Genomic DNA, 15,167 nt, shown 5'->3' on the forward strand with positions numbered 1-15,167 from the left:
TGTGCTAAAGACTTTTGTTTTGTGAGAGGAACGTTAGGTCCCTCCACTCTGCGAGGGAATAATTTGTTTTCGTTCAAGCCAAACAGGACAGGATTTACTTTTATGTTTTGTTTATTTTGTGCCACTAGTAAAACTGGCTGCAGTTACTTGTGCCAAATCCCTGGACTGCTGTACTACTACTTGGCTGCTGCATGACAAGTGCAACTATTTACCCCAGGAGACTGCACCTTATTCTGATCTTGCCGCAATATATATTTATAATATACTACAACACAAAGTGCCTAGGAGCCAACTCTACCCAACTGAGCTATAATCATCAAGTCACTTGGAGCACTGTCCCAGTCACTGAGAGGCAACGCTCACTCCTCTAGCTACAGTGCTATATTGTATTAGTAAATGTATGGCTGTCCAGTTGTAATGGGACTGCAAGTGATTTCTAGTTCTAGAACAGGAGGAGAGCCTCAGGTTACATAACTGTTCTGTTATCATTATCCTTTATATATATATGGTGCCACCAAGTGTCCCAAGCGCCGTTGAGAGAAACAGTTACAATGAAAACCCAAACATTTAGATGTAAGACGTAAAAAACATATAAGGAGGAAAGACTAAATGGAGAAGTAAGACAACTTTATGAGTGACAATGACCCAGTGCCCTGGGGTGGGAGACTGAAGGATCATTGAACAATTATTATTGGGAGCACACTGAGGACATTTAGGACCTGACTATGACGTTCACGTAATGATGATGCCACACGCAAACAGCCTAATTTGCTCTGTGCATGCATCCTGATGGTTGCCACCGGGAGATGCAGAACGAATTTGAATGCAGAGAGAGACATTTTCAGTGGGCGTTTCTGGATGGTGACATGTGTGTGGCTAGCCAGGTGCAGGCGTGTCACAGTCAGCAACTGTGTCTTTTGCCACCGCCGGCCATGTTCAAGGGGATCAAGGGGAGATTCTGAGATTGATGCTGCAATGTTCAATGGGGTGACTGATAATGTGCAACAGCGGTGGATTAGTGACATGGCTGGTGGGCATTTCAGTAGGAAGTCCATTGGCTGCGGCATTAACATATAGATGCAGACGCGCAGCATAAAAAGCATAAAAAGATGCAGTCATTGCTGCTGTATTGTCCATCTCTGAATCAGGAGCTTATAATGCAAAGAGAAGAATGAGGGAGGTCAGCCCTGCTCATAGATTAAGGGATACAGAGTATAATGAGAGATGAAAGCAAACCAGGTGAGGATCACTGATAGGCTTTGAGGTACAGGTGCTTTTTCAGGGAAATTTTGAAGAAGTACAGGCTATTAGACAGTCTGATGGGGCAGGAGAGTGAATTCCAGAGGAGGGGAGCACCACAGGAGAAATCTTGGATGCAGGAGTGGGAGGATATAATCAGCACAGAGGCAAGACAGTGACAGTAGTCAATAGAAGAATGGAAAGAACAAGAGGCAATGTGATCTGAGATGAGGTCAGAGATATAGGAAGAAATGGTGAAGTGCTTCCAAGGTTAGAGTGCAAAGTTTAAACTGGGTTTTATAAAGGAAGGGGAGCCAGTAATGGAGATGAAGGAGAGAAGAGATTGATTCAAAGCAACAAGATACATTAGATGAGCTGCAGCATTAAGAATATATGTTAGAGGGGAGAATTTGGAGAAATGAAGGCAATAGAGAATTAGGTTACAATAGTCCAAACGAGCATGAATAAGAGATTTAGCAGTCTCACAGTTGAGAAAGGGTTGAGTTCTAGATATGTTGCGGAGGTGAAAGCAACAGGATTGGGAGATAGCATGAATATTAGGGGTGAAGGAGAGAGAGAAGTGAATGATGGCCCCTAGACAGCAGACTTGTGTGATCAGAAAGAGAGAACAGTGCTACAAACAGCAAGATAGAGGAGGGAAGGAATGGGGATGCTGGAGAGGGGAAAGAAAATCCTTAGACATGTTGAGTTTAAGAAAGTGCTGGGACATCCAGGAAGAGATGGAAGGGGAATGTTGCAGATGAGAGGTAGATATGAGTATTATCAACTTAAAGGTGGTATTTTAGACTGTAGGACTTGATGATTTCTCCCTAGGAGGAGTTGTAAAGAGAGAAAAGAAGGGTGCCTGCATTGAGCCTTGGGGAACATCAACAGAGACAGTGAAAGAGTTGTAAGTAGAGCTGGAAATAGAGACAGAGTAGAGAGTGGTTAGTTAGGAGAGCCAATAAAGAGTATTGTCATGGAGTCCAATAGAAAGGAGGGTTTGAAGAAGAAGAGGGAGGTGAATTGTGTTGAATGCAGTTTAGAGGCCAAGGAGGATTAAAATGGAAAAGTGACCTTTAGATTTAGCTGTAAGAATGTCATTAGTGACCTTGGTAAGGAGAGTTAACTTGGAGTGAAAGAAGCAAAAGCCAGATTGAAGAGGGTCTAGAAGACAGTGAGAGTAAAGAAAAGTGGATGGTATTGGAAGATGAGATGCTCCAAGAGATCAGAGGCCAAAACAGGAGAGAGCTGGAGAGGTAGTTATACAGAGAGAATCAAGAGGTGGGGACAGTGCCAGTGGAAAGATAGTAGTTAAAAAGGGTGAACGAGGTGGGAGCGTGTATCAATAGATAGGGTGGTAGTGAAGGGTGGAGATGATGAATGGAGGGAGCAGACTTCTTCACCTATGGTGAGGCAGAAGAAGAAGGTGGTAGGTTGACATGCCTTAGATGGAGAGGAAGAAGCAAGAGAAATATTCACTGAGGATATATACAGCTGGATAGCCGAGATTTCGGAGTAAAAGATTATATGAAAGTCAAAGGTCATGAGAAAGGGGTGGGGAGGAGAGGAAGTATAGAGGAGGAAGTAAAGGTGGAAAATAGATGGCCTGGGTTGGAGGATTAAATGAGAGATTTGAAATATATTTGTAAAGAGAAATAGCAGAGGGGAATTGAACTGAATGTAATCTGAGAGAGAAGATGATTTTCTGTAATGCTGTTCCACATTGCAGAAACATCTTTGGAGGTGGGGCTGCTGACAGCTCTTCTGTGCCCTGGTACTGGTAGGGGCTTGACCCAGCCAGACCCCCTCCTTGCAAAAAATAAAAATAAACAATATATTTGCGCACGTGCTCTTTGCACAGGGGGGTGCCAGTGTTTGAGGGGGTGCAACCATCTTTACCCCCACACATAACATAGGGAGAGAGCGGACTGACTGCTGCCTCTCTCTTTAGCCCAGCACACAGCAGTGTGGGGAGAGAGGCTGCTGCAGCAGCAGCAGTACTCTCTCTCCCTACTCAAAGTACAGCATCGGGTTTGGGGTTGGGGCTGCAGGGCCCCTCCAACAGGCCTGGGCCCTAGTAAAGAGTACCCGCTTGCCCCCCTCTCAGCTCCCCTGTTTGAAGGTAACCGGTAAGTCTGGAGTTGGGGGGCGAGGACAGTTGGAGATTGAGAGTAACCATTGAAGCAGTAAAGTACAGGGCAGAACTGAGGGTAGAGTTATAGAGGGAAATATCCTTTTTGTAGCAAGAAAGGATGGAGACAGAAGTAGGAGAGAGTTGTGGGATGCGGAAAAGAGTCAGGTTTAAGGCTGCACTAAGTGAGCGTGGATTTGGTAGTGGAAATGTGCTGAAAATTCTTTCTGAGTACACACTGGAGAGTGGGCAGCTCAAGTAAAGCAAAACCAGTTTGTGCAAGGGCCTACAAATTGCCTTTTTTTCCTGTCAGTAGTGAAACGGACTGTCTGACATGCCCATTTGGAGGCTATCATTAAAATAGCCCTCAATCATTCTTTGAATGGTGACTGTAAAAGATGGAGTCACGGTAGAGGTCTCATTAATTGTAGGCAATTCTTTTAGACCCGAACAATGTCAAAACTTGGTTGTGTTGACTCATCTGCCAGTGGGTCTTTTATTGGGAAAGTTTTGTTTTTTCCTGGCAGCGGCACTTGCTGGAGAAACTGAAGGAGGAGCCATCGCTGCATCACGTCATGCTTGAGCTGACAATTTCCTTACCAACAGCTCTTTGTATCTTTTCAGATCTGTGTCTGCTGGGAAGAAAGACACAATGTATAACTTAAACCTAGAATCCAGCATGGTCCCAAAATGTATTGATCCGATTGTAAGATCCTGACAACCCTTGGATCCTGGCAAAGCAAATAAAGGACTTGATCTAAAAGTCCCATACTTAGCGGAATAGCTTAGTTTCAGCTAGTCCTTCAGTTTCTCAAGCTGCTTTTCCAACAGTCTAATTATTGAAATTATCTGATTCAAGCTGGCAGTGTCTGAACTCACTTCACAGGGTTTCAGCACTTTGCACAACACAGAAAGTATTTTCCACTAAGCTTGCATAAGGTACATTCCTGCTCCTCTTCCTATGTCATTGTGAGTTCCACCATGTAACTACCTCTTGCTTCAGCTGGTGACTGGGCAAATTCAACATTTCTTGCAGGTGCTGCAATCTTCAACATGCACCTGCTGAATGGTGAAAATTTCCAGAAATTTTGCGGGCCACAGAGAGCATCTCCAGTATGGCCCTGTAATTTATTAAAAAATGTTGCACCACCGAGTTGATTGTGTGGGCAAAACATGGGACATGTTGGAATTCACCCTGCTGTAATGCTCTCACAATATTGGTGGCATTGTCAGAAATCACAAATCCTGAGGAGAGTCCAAGCACGGTAAGCTATTTTGCAATTACTTCCATGAGTTTTTCTAAGAGGTTGTCAGTGGTATGCCTCTTAGTGAAACCGGTGATAAACAGAGTAGCCTGTCTTTGAATAAGTTGCTGTTTCTTAGATGGTGCTGCTGCTGTTGGTGAAGCTGAAGGCAATGCACCCACCCAGTGGGCTGTTACAATCATGTAATCTTGCGTTTGTTCTGTTCCACTTGTCCACATTTCTCTAGTTAAGTGGACAGTGGGTGCAACAGCATTTTAGAGGACACTATTTAGGTTTTTTTTAAAGTCCCTGTACAGGTTGGGAATTGCATTACTAGTGAAGTGGAATCTAGATGGGATTTGGTAGCAGACATACAGAACCTCAATTAACTGTCTAAAACCCACTGCACTAATGGCAGATATCGGATGCACATCTAATACCAGCATAGATGTTATGGCGTCAGTGATCCACTATGCAACTGGGTGACTGCTGTCATACTTGTCCTCCCTTGCAAAGGATTATTTAACTGTCAATTGTTTTTTTGAACTACTACTAGTAGTCTTCATGGTCCCCTTCTGGGATGAAGATCCACTCCCAGCAGCAGGCGCTCAAGGATTCTTCTGAGGAATCCAGGTTAGGCGAGGACTGAGTAGCCTTATCAAATTGGATGCAGGACTAGTTCCAATCATGATTGAGAATATTGTTGATGAAGGTGTTGGTGGTGAAGATGCCAGGTGCTTGGATCTAGCAGAGAGAAGGGAGCTAGTTGACGCTGGACTGCTTGTTGTTACTTTTTTAGCCAAAGTTTCTGAATTTTGCAAACACTTTGGATGGATGTGCTCTAGTTGATGTAACATGGAGGAGGTTCCTGGATGGTTAAGGTCCCTACCACTACTTACTCTGGCATGACAATGGATACAGTTGGCTTGACAATTGTTGTCTGGATTTGGGTAGAAATGATTCCACACATGAAAAGTGGATTTTTTTTTGTTTTATGACCAGGTATGACAATGGGCTTTTCCTTATCATGGGCAACAACTGTTTCCACTGCGGCCTAGTTTACACAAACAACATCCTCATCATCAACATCCTTATTAGCATCAGCTACACAAATATCCTCCTCATCCTGGTGCACTTCCACAGAAGCATCCTCGATTTCTATGTCAGCATGTTGACTTGTGCTGCTCATCCCCACATTTGCAGAGGATGCACAAATTGAAGAAGGAGGCTCCTCTTCGAGTACAGTTTTGGAAAAGTCAGGCTTACACATGGCACCCGCTGACACACTTCGACTCTCTTCAGGGATTTGTGACATTTCTGAGCGCACATTTGGTTGCTGTGACTTAATGATTTTAATTTTTTTTAAACTTCTACAGGAAGAAGGGCTTACATCATCATAAGAGGCAGAACCACCATGTCACGGCCAGGGTATTTCAGCATGGCGCTAGGCGAGTGTTACCTGTGAGGTCGTTGTGGCGCGGGCTGTCTGGTGGCGGAGCTGGTGTCTGGCGGGGGGCTTCGGCTACGCGCGTTGTTGTGCGGCCCTGTTGTCACTCTGCGCTGGTGAGGCCTGGCGGCGTCTCCGTTCCGTTTGGCATGGGCGCCGCCATCTTGCCTTCTGGCCATGTGATGCGGCTGGCCAATCCTGGTGAGTCACATGTTCCCTCCGGCCAGTAACAGCACGGCATGGGGTATTTAGGAAGGGTCAGTGCCTTCCTTCTTTGCCAGTGCAACGTGTATCTCAGCCTAGCTGAGAGGGAGTTCTCTGTGCTTTCCTGTTCCTGTGAATTCGCTGTCTGCCAGTCTGCCTGTCAGCTCCTAGCTCCCACTGGACTACCCCGCTTCCTCCATCACCCTTGTCCATACCTGAGTGCCTGAGCCTGCTGACATCCTGCGCTTCAGTTCACTACCTGTATACCTGGCTTGTTTATTTTCAGTTCACTACCTGCATACCTGGTTTGATTATTTTCAGTTTCACTACCTGCACACCTGGACAGCTGTAATTGTTTCTACTTGGACATTAACCCTTTTACTCCCACCACAGAACTCTTGTGCACATTTATATATTCCTGGACTTTTATTTACTGCCATTATATGTCTACTCAAGCACTTATTAAAAATTCTAGTTTTATTTTCAAATCTGCTTCTGTGATCACTCCTGCTACCACCCCGGGTCCACAAACAACCCAGAACATCACACACCAGTCATAAATAAAGGCCAAGGACTTAGATTTTCCTTGCCACTTCGTGTTGTGAAAGGCATATTGCCAATTTTATGTCTTTTCTGCAGCTAACTTTCCCTTTGATGTATGACCTTGGGCAAAGGCTCTAGTAGATGACATAGACGGACTAGTATCGTCATGACTGGTGGCACTGGCAGCAGCTCCAGCACTAGTATGTGGTTCCTGCTCTCCTCTCAACTGATCATTCTCCATATCAACACATGAATGAACTGGGGTACAGCACACACATCAATTTGTATCAATTTAAAAATTGACACTGCGGTATCAATGACCTACAGTGTCACAATATTTTTTATGAATAATACACTGCTCTACCAATTACAGCGTCACAATATTTTTTATGAATAAACTGCGCTACCACTTATAGTGTCACAATATTTTTTATGAATAATACTCTGAGCTACCACTTACAGTGTCGCAATATAATTTATGTCTTTTTTTAACTATTTATTTTACAGTGGGGCTACAGGTGCCAGCCGCCTGCTTGCACTTGTAGTTCCACAAGTGCCAAAGGGCAGGCATGCTGGCACCTGTAGTCCCACTGTAAAATCCAATAGTTTACATCTATAATTCAATTTATTACTCCCGTACCCTGAGCCCAGGTGTGCGGGGAAGAGCCACGGGCTTCAGACCAAGCCTTGGGTTCGGGAGAGGGGGGACCCCTTTCTTGGGGGGTCCCCACTACCCCTGAGATCCCCGGCTTGGCCTGAGCGGTTTGGCATGAAAATGCTTTGGCCACAGAGCCCCGGCAATAAGGTCTCCGGGCTTTGGCATTACAGTCCGGCCATTTTGGGTCCGGTGCTGGTTTTAATTATATGGGGACCCCTAAGCAATTTGTTTCCCCATATGATTAAAACCAAAAACCAGGACTGGCCCTGCGGCCAGGTGCTGGTTTCTAAATTATGGTGCAACCCTACTCATTTTGTTCCCCATAATTTTAGGAACCAGGATTGGCTGGCAAGTCCGGGGCTGGTTAGTTTTTTGGGGGGAGGGGGGACCCTATGTAATTTTCTTAAAACAAAAAACACTTTACTGTATATTAGGTATACAGGCAGTAACATACACAAATAACACTGATCTGTGTATGTTTCTGCCAAACTCGCAGCTCAGGAGGTGAGTGTTTAAAACTTCTATTTCACAGTGAGTTTGCTGCAATCTCACACAAGATTGGAAACTCGATTCTTAGTAAATTTGCACGTTGCATCTTTTTCATGTAAAGTACTTCCTAATTTGGCCGATGGTGAGTTTTTTGGAGTTTCCAATCTCACATGAGTTTTACCAGTGAAAAGACAGAACTCACTTCCAAACTCACTTGAGTTTGTCTTTAGTAAATTTGCAAGATGAAAAACATGCCTAAATTCACTTTAGTTTTCAAACTCTCACAAACTCACCCAAACTCGACTCTTAGTAAATTTACCCCATAGTGTCACAATATGTTTTATTAATATTACACTGCGCTACCACGTACAGTGTCACAATACTTTTATGAATAATAATACACTGCGGTATTACTAACCGACAGCATAACTCGCATTACTTTCAGAATTATACACTGCAGAATGATGAACCTACAACGTCACTCACAATATGGCCAGCAGCATCACAGTGCTTTGGATACACTGGGGGTGGGGGGTACGGCATACAGCGTCACAGTGTAGGGTACAGCACAAAAAAAATATTTTTTACTTTTTTTTAACTTATTTTTTTAAATTTTTATTTACTTTTAGTTACTTTTTTTTTTACAGCCCGTGGACAGACAGCACCCTGGATGGACAGCACACCCCTTGATGGACAGCACAGCACACCCCTGGATTAGCAATGAATGATAAATAACACAGACCCCTGGACAGAGCACAGCACACCCTGCATGGATTGGACAACACAGCCCAGCACAGTACACCCCTGCACACCCCTGTATTGGGCAACACAGCCCCCCTTGGATGGAGCACAGAGAAGCACAGCCTGACAGCCCAGGACTCAGCAAGAAAATGTCGCCAATCACCACTGGGAAGGACTGGGAGGGACTTATATACAATCCAAGACCCGTGAGAATCTGACAGCGGTATGATGACGTTTTGCCTCGTTTTGGGATCCGAGTCATGAGGGAAAACCCGAGCCGGACTCGGAACCTGACCCGGATCGTGATGTTCGGGTGGGCCTGAGAACCAGACCCGCTCATCTCTAATTTATAGTATAAAACCTTTTCAGACTAAGACTTGGGGTGTCAGTAGTGGAGGGACCCCTTCTTGTGGGGGTCCCCACCTCCCCTGAGATCCCCAGCATGGGCTGACTGGCTTGGGGTGTGAATGCTTTGGCTGGGGAGACCCTTGGCTGTGGCATTACACCCTGGTCGGTTTGGGTCCGGTGCTGGATTTAAATATAGGGGGACCCCTACACATTTTTTTTTTTGTCCGTTCTCATGAGAGTTTAGAAACTCTCATCTTGGTAAATTCATGAATCCTATCTTCACTAATGAAAACTTACTCGAGTTGGCCGATGGTGAAGTGAAGACAGTTTGCTAACTCTCCAGTATGTTCCCGTAGCAAAGGAGATTTCTCTCCCCGAGTTTTTCATTAGTAAATTTGAGTGTGCAAAAAAAATCCCCAAATTCTCCAGAGAATGCTAACTTGATCAACCTCGAATCTTAGTAAATTTACCCCTTATACTCAGTAAGTCCAGAGTATTGAGCTTCCAGACTGTTGCACTTGATTTGCTGAGCGTTTGGGGGTGGTGAAGGGGGGGTGGTCGAAGAAACGCAGTGCCTGACCATTTGAACGCCGTTGCATCAGCGTGCATAAAATAGCCATTGCGATTGCATACGCAGCTTGTGTGCTCACTGTGTGCGACAAAGTTAGCAATTTCTAAGTAAGGTCAGAGCTGCTGTAATTCTGCGTGAGGGACTGATAGTACTCGATTTTATCGATGTTTGTGAAGGTTTGAAAAGTATTATGGATGTGAGATAGCATTTTTGGAACTTGAAGAATTTCATAATTTCTATGGAAATTACCGAGGCACATTTGTAACAAGTAGATATCTGTGACCTCCTGCATTACATGATTGATGAATGGGGCTAACAATGAAATTATACAAAAGTAGGTGAACATGTTATTTTTCACCTGCTTTTGTATAAATTAAGTGATGATGAATAGACCCACTAATCACATACTTGTGTTTCTGCTCCAGAATTCCAGCACTGCATCTATGTACATCTCTCCAGGATTCCAAGTTACTCCACTTCGCAATACTCCAGTACCCTGTGCCTGACCATCAAACTGACATCAGCCGCACCATCGGACATTAGAGCAACCCCTTGGTTGCAACGCTACATGGCTGCCGGTGCCAGTGGACACAGTCCCTGACACCGGCACGCCCACCAACGAAAGCCAACCCTCCAGTCACAGCCCAGGAAGACCTACCGGAATTGCATGGATCTGAATGCGATTCCGATCAGCGTTCCCCGGCGATAACCATCGGGACGGATGCATTGTGCATCTCTGACGCATTCGCAGATTTAAAACATCTGTCTTTTTAAATGCAGCCTCCTTTGAATGCGGCAGCATGTGCACAAGTCACACGGATCTCTGCTATTCCTCTGTGGTCACTAAATGGTAATATCTGGGTGGCAACAATAGGTACACAAGAGAATTGTTTTGTGGGAGTTTCCGGGTGTATGATGGGAATACATACGATTTACCGCCAGCCGCGGTTCTAATCCCAACAGCGGCATCCCGGCACAAGAGGAAATCCTGATCATCCTTCAGGTAGGTAAAACTAATCTAATTCCCCCCTAACCCTCCCTTAGGGGTGCCTAACCCTAACCTCCCCCCCCAAATGCCTAACCCTAATCCCCCCTCTAAGTGCCTAAACCTAACCCCCCCTTCCCCACCGCCTAGACCTAAGTCTCCCAGGGGAGGTACCAAACCCTAACCTCGCCCCGGGGGTGCCTAACCCTAACCCTCCCTTCCCCTAGCCTATCCCTAACCTCCCGGGGGGGTGCCTAACCCTAAGTCCCCCCTGGGACCCCTAAGCCCCCCCCGCGGCTGTCCGCTGCCGGCACCTGGCTTACCTTCGATCGGCAAGCTGGGCGTCAGGCTCCCGGTGTAGGTCTAATGACCGGCGTCAGGATTTCGATGCCGGTCGTTAAACACTTGCCGGGATTAAACCGTCGGGATGCCGACGGTCAGTATTTAGACCATCGGCATCCCGACTGCATCCCATATCATGGGCATGTAGCCAGAATGAATAAATCTTATGAGTCCTGCATATACATTGTGGATGTCAGATTCAAATGGATGAGATTGTTAGAACTAGTGACGTCACGCGTATGACATGGTTGGAGATGGGGAAAGGGAGTTAGGGTATAGAGCAGTGAGCGCTCCCAGTACATTAGTAAAACAAGATTCAAAGGCAGTTTATCAGTTAAAATAAAGGATCATGGTAGAACTTTCACTTTGCTCAGTGACCTAATCATTTTAGATAAAGGAGGTGCCCCTACGATTAGGCACAGGTCTCGTCACAGAAACTCACCTCTACAATATATGACCCCTTTCTTTGCGCACTTGTAATAGCCCTTCTCACAGCGACATTTTCTTTTTATTTCACAGCTGCAGTTTAGTGGGCAGATCCATCCATTCTCGCACCGTTTCACGTCTGTTGTGAGACATATTGGCATCTTACTTATTTACTTACATCTTACATGACTGAATCAATTCTGTGACTTATCTTCTATTTTTCTGTTCAGATTAGGCAGATGCTTCACCAGAAGAATGTTATAATGTTCCCAGTGGCTGCGTTATTTGGACCCTGACTAAAATGTGGTTTGGACTTAGGACACATGAGTATGACAGAATTGATCCCTGAAAGCAGACAGTACTTGCCTACATAATAATAATAATAATAATAATAATAATAATAATAATAATAATAATGCCTTTTAAAAGATCCCAGAGGGCGGGCACAGGTGGGAAGTGCAAATGCCATAATTTTGTCCCTTGCCACTGATGCTCAGTGTTATTGTTCATGGCATCTAATAGTGGTGGGGACACGATATCACTATTCACCGCAAGTTGCATCATCAAGGTCCCGGACTGCCCACTTCTCTGGTGTGCGGATCTGGGAGGCAGACCTACTCTCTCAGATATTCATTTATAGGAGCTCTCCTGGACATTCTGGCAGTGTATGACCAAAAGTAATGACTGTGGTTTATGCCCCACAAAGACTGTCATGGCCTACGGCTGATGTAACACCTATAGGCTACTGAAAACACTGAAAAAAAGTGTATTAAAAAAACTGTTATAGTGTGTATTATAGTACAGTTTAAATGTGTCTAAAGCTGAGCTGCTCTATATTTGCTTTATAATGAGATGATTTGCACATTTTCGGGAAAAGCACAGTTTTGTGATATGATGCCCCTGTATTGTGGAAAGTTCATGTCTTACATCATGGAGATGGCGGTGACTATAGGCTGTGATAGTGAGTGGATTAGGGGCCTGATTCAGACCCGCTCACTGCCGGAGGTAGCTTGCAGGCCTGATGGGCATGTTTTTTTTTTCTCCAGCCAGCTCGCAAAGTTGTGGGTGACCACCCACAGCTTGTGCGAGCAGCCTGGAGTCCGTCGCGATAATCGCGACCATCAGACTTGCGACGAGACCCTGTGGTAGGGTCTCGGCTCCCGTAAGCCAGAGTGGACTTCCAGCTCTAATAGAGGGCCGCCCACAAGCGCCAGGCATTTCTAAGGGAATGCCTGCTTTTGTGCAGTCACCCCCCCTCCCCGCCTACAAAACGGGGTGAGCTGCCACTCACCATCGACAGCTGGCCCGTCTTGTAGCGAGACCCGTAGCGACAGAGCTGCTGTCGCTGGATGGGTCTTGCTCATGCGCACACCGGAGGTGGGGCAGTGGAGGACCATTGACCCACTTGCGAGCGCTGTGTGCTTGCGAGCGAGTCTGAATCAGGCCCCTAGGTGTGTATAGGAAACTCCTGGGGTTTGCACCAATGCTATGTAGCCCTTCTAACATCACATCAAGTTGTATCTACTGCGTTGGAGATTTGTTAGAGATTGAGGGCCTGATTCAGCAAGGAACGCAATGGTGTGTTCGCATGCACTCGGACGATGTTAGCACTCTGCACATGCGTATAAGACTCAAGCGCTGCGAAAGAGAATGCGAGTGCAATCAGCACGCAGATCTCCCACCCAGTGATTGACAGGAAGTACCGTTTGTGGGTGGTGAAGGGATGTGGTCATGTGAACACAGGCATGTCAGTGCGTTTCAGCACCATTGAAGAGGCGTGCATAAATTAACCATTGCGAGACCCCACGCAGCCTGAGCTCTCACTGCGTGCAAGAGATGTAGCAAAGTCTGCGTGAGGGTCAGGTCAACCACTATTGTGCGGATGGGTCCGATGGCTTTCGATGTTACCGATGCTTCCGCTGTCTTGCCAGGTATAGAGGACGCAAGTAAAGCATACATGCCTACTCTCCCGGGAATCGCGGAGGCTCCCAATTTTTCGGGTAACCCCCATGATCCCGGAAGAGTAGGCATATCTCCCACATCCCGCCCACTTCCTATTGAAGTTGGCAGGATGGGGAGATTTTACCTGAAATTATCGGGTCCATCGGGAAGAGGCGGGGCTAAATGCTGCAAATTGTGTCATTTAGCCCCACCCCCTCCTCACGGACCTGCGAATCGCGGGAGTTTTCTGTAAATAGGCGGGGCCTAATGCTGTCTATCGTCTGGCCCCGCCCCCCAAAGAGGAGAGCAGCAGGTCCCCTCCTGCTGCTCCCGGAAAGCTGCCCAGGAATGTAGGTAAGTATGAAGTAAAGGGAAGTGGGTGGTATTATGTAGTGCTGGGCGTCTGCTTATTCTGCTGCGATTGCCGTGCGTATGCACTCATTAGCATGTTCTCGCAGTGGCCGGGTGCGTGCGTCCGCATCCATGCGTTCCTTTCTGAATCAGGCCCTGAGTAAAGTACACCTAGAAATGCATTTCTCTGCCAAAGTACATGAAGGTATAACATATGTTGCAATAAGAAAACTATAGGACAAGTCCAATTCTCAGCTGTTTCAGAGAGAGCTGCAGCAAAATGTACAGTAAGTTGCTTTATGGACTAAGGGCCTGATTCAGCAAAAATCGCAGTTGCTTATACTGTACGCATGCAATCGGCCGATTACTTCACACTGCGCATGTGTATGCATTGCAGTGCGCGGACCAGACGCTGCAATCGGGACATTCGAGGGTATGCAGACCCATGGCAGAGTGATTGATACCAAACGCAGCCTGAGGCCTCATTGCGGTCGCTAAAGTAAGCAATTCCTGAGAGAGGTCTGACTGTGCGTATGGGTCCAATCTTACTCGATGTTTCAGATTATTTCGCTATGTTGACCAAGTATACGGATGTAAGTAAGTGGAAGTGGACGTCCTTATGTTAGGCTGCGTTCACAATGCAAATGCAAGCATTTACATATCACTGCTGATATTAGCAACTGCATTGCGTGTGTATAAGCAGACTAGCGATCCATGCTGAATCAGGCCCTAAAGCCTAAAGGAGAGTCCAACTGTAAATCCATATACTGTATCTAAAGGCACACATCCACTAGATGACAGGCAATAGACTGCATGATTACGACATTGTAATCCTGCAGTCGTCTGTCAGTCTGTGATGTGCATACACTGAGCGGGCAGTCGTTCAATGAAGGCATAATCAATCATCTGTAAACATGTTGAACCTGATAAAATCATCAGCTTGTACAACATATTTGTACAATGATAGATGTCTAAGCAACCAGCGGGAGCGCGCATCGCTGGTCGTTTTAAACACTTTTTAAACAATCTGCAAACGATTTTCAAACAATTATCGAACGATAACGATATCGTTATCGTTCAATCGCTCAATTTAATCATCTAGTGGATGTGTGCTTTTACCCTTCTTATATAACACTACATGCAATAAAACAAGGCTGTGAGATCTTGTACAATGCTATTCCATAGGTGATGAAAATATACTGACTTATAAGCGGCTCTGTCTCTCCTGGACATTGGTTCATGTTTTGTTGAGAGATCACAGAGATGGTGAAACCTATAAATAAGAGCAGAAATTATCAACACACCGGCTGCCAGTGGCTAAATAATTACAGCTAAAGTACAAGTTGTGCATTGTGGCTCCCATGTCTACATTACCAATACATTTACTTGTTATACATTTATATTTGGGGCAGTGCTGGAGCGGTGAGAGGTTCCTGCTGTTGGATATGTCATACTGCCAGGGCCGGCCCTAGCCCAAATTTTTTGGTAAGCGAGTAGGTTTTTT

General features: G+C 45.7%; 1 protein-coding gene across 1 annotated transcript in view; it reads right to left on the minus strand.

The window, feature by feature from the left end:
• Window positions 1-14,904, minus strand: part of LOC148515090 (adhesion G protein-coupled receptor E3-like) — a 79,517-nt gene extending 64,613 nt beyond the window's left edge. Inside the window, exons 1-2 of the mRNA XM_088480438.1 lie at window positions 14,868-14,904; window positions 11,388-11,510 (exon numbers count right to left, since the gene is read on the minus strand). Coding sequence (XP_088336564.1) covers window positions 11,388-11,510; window positions 14,868-14,904 — 160 coding nt within the window. The remainder of the gene's footprint in view (window positions 1-11,387; window positions 11,511-14,867) is intronic.
• Between the last annotated feature and the right edge of the window lie 263 nt (window positions 14,905-15,167).

This window comes from Taudactylus pleione, unplaced genomic scaffold (assembly GCF_031769625.1).
Source record: "Taudactylus pleione unplaced genomic scaffold, aTauple2 ptg000253l, whole genome shotgun sequence".
In the NCBI taxonomy this organism is placed as follows: Eukaryota; Metazoa; Chordata; class Amphibia; order Anura; family Myobatrachidae; genus Taudactylus; species Taudactylus pleione.